General features: G+C 39.0%; 1 protein-coding gene across 1 annotated transcript in view; it reads right to left on the reverse strand.

Annotated features, from left to right (window-relative positions):
* The window catches only part of LOC107577475 (gastrula zinc finger protein XlCGF49.1-like), an 8318-nt gene extending 7375 nt beyond the window's left edge, over window positions 1-943 (reverse strand). The window contains exons 1-2 of the mRNA XM_016263544.1: window positions 921-943; window positions 560-705 (exon numbers count right to left, since the gene is read on the reverse strand). Of these exons, the coding sequence (XP_016119030.1) occupies window positions 560-644 (85 nt within the window). The 5' untranslated portion in view covers window positions 645-705; window positions 921-943. The remainder of the gene's footprint in view (window positions 1-559; window positions 706-920) is intronic.
* Window positions 944-977: the final 34 nt, after the last annotated feature.

Genomic DNA, 977 nt, shown 5'->3' on the forward strand with positions numbered 1-977 from the left:
GATCACAAATGCAGACATGGTTTTATGTTTACGCGGCACGATGCAACGCGTAAAAAGACAGTACAAGTCATTATATTCCATAATTATGTCCCCACTGGATGCAACAAATGCCTCGTTTATAATGGGTTTTAATGTTTTTGTCTCGTCGCTCCGGCCGGGACACGGCATCACAGTATGGTGAGGGGCGTAACATTTCCGTCACACGCTTGAGGGATTCGGCCAATCACAACGGCCAATCACAACACACTGGATAGCTGACCAATCACAGCACACCTCGCTTTTCAGACCGATGAGCTTTGTAAAAATCGACGCGTTTCAGAAAGGCGGGGCATAGAGGAGAAACAATAATGTACAGTATGTGGAAAATAATGTGTTTTTTTTACTTTAAACCGCATAAACACATTTCATTACACCAAGTAATGTTCTTTTTAGCAACATCATATGGCCCCTTTAATGAGGACACTCGTGACATTCTTCAAAAATAGCATTCATTTCTGTAGAGCTGGATATTTTAATAATGATCAGATGAGTGAGTTCAGCTTTGAGAATGAAAACCAACCTGTTTGTTCCTCAGTATCTTCATGTTTCAGACTGAATGTTTCTTCAATCTTTATGTTTCCACTCTCCTCTTTAATAACCTCCATCTTTATAACCGTGTCTCAGTCGCTTCAGCAGGAGTTTCTCTGTGTGTTTGAACACTTTGCTCTGTTTAAGATGAGAATAATTAACAGAAAGAAAAATAAATAGAAACTAAACCTCTGGCTGCGTCTCAATCAGCTCTCTAGTCTTTTAAGTTAGTCAGCACACAAATGAAGGAGTCAGTCAGAGAGAGTTAAAGGACTTAAATCACCGGGTTTAACATAAACTAGCTCTTAAATGAAGAAAACGACTAAATATATCATATTTGTTTGTATATTTACATTCAGTAGTCACTCAGCCTCTTCTGTTACTCGCACAATAACGGTCATAATGTCAGA

The sequence above is a fragment of the Sinocyclocheilus grahami genome, unplaced genomic scaffold (assembly GCF_001515645.1).
Source record: "Sinocyclocheilus grahami isolate Dianchi unplaced genomic scaffold, SAMN03320097.WGS_v1.1 scaffold6171.1, whole genome shotgun sequence".
Classification (NCBI taxonomy): Eukaryota; Metazoa; Chordata; class Actinopteri; order Cypriniformes; family Cyprinidae; genus Sinocyclocheilus; species Sinocyclocheilus grahami.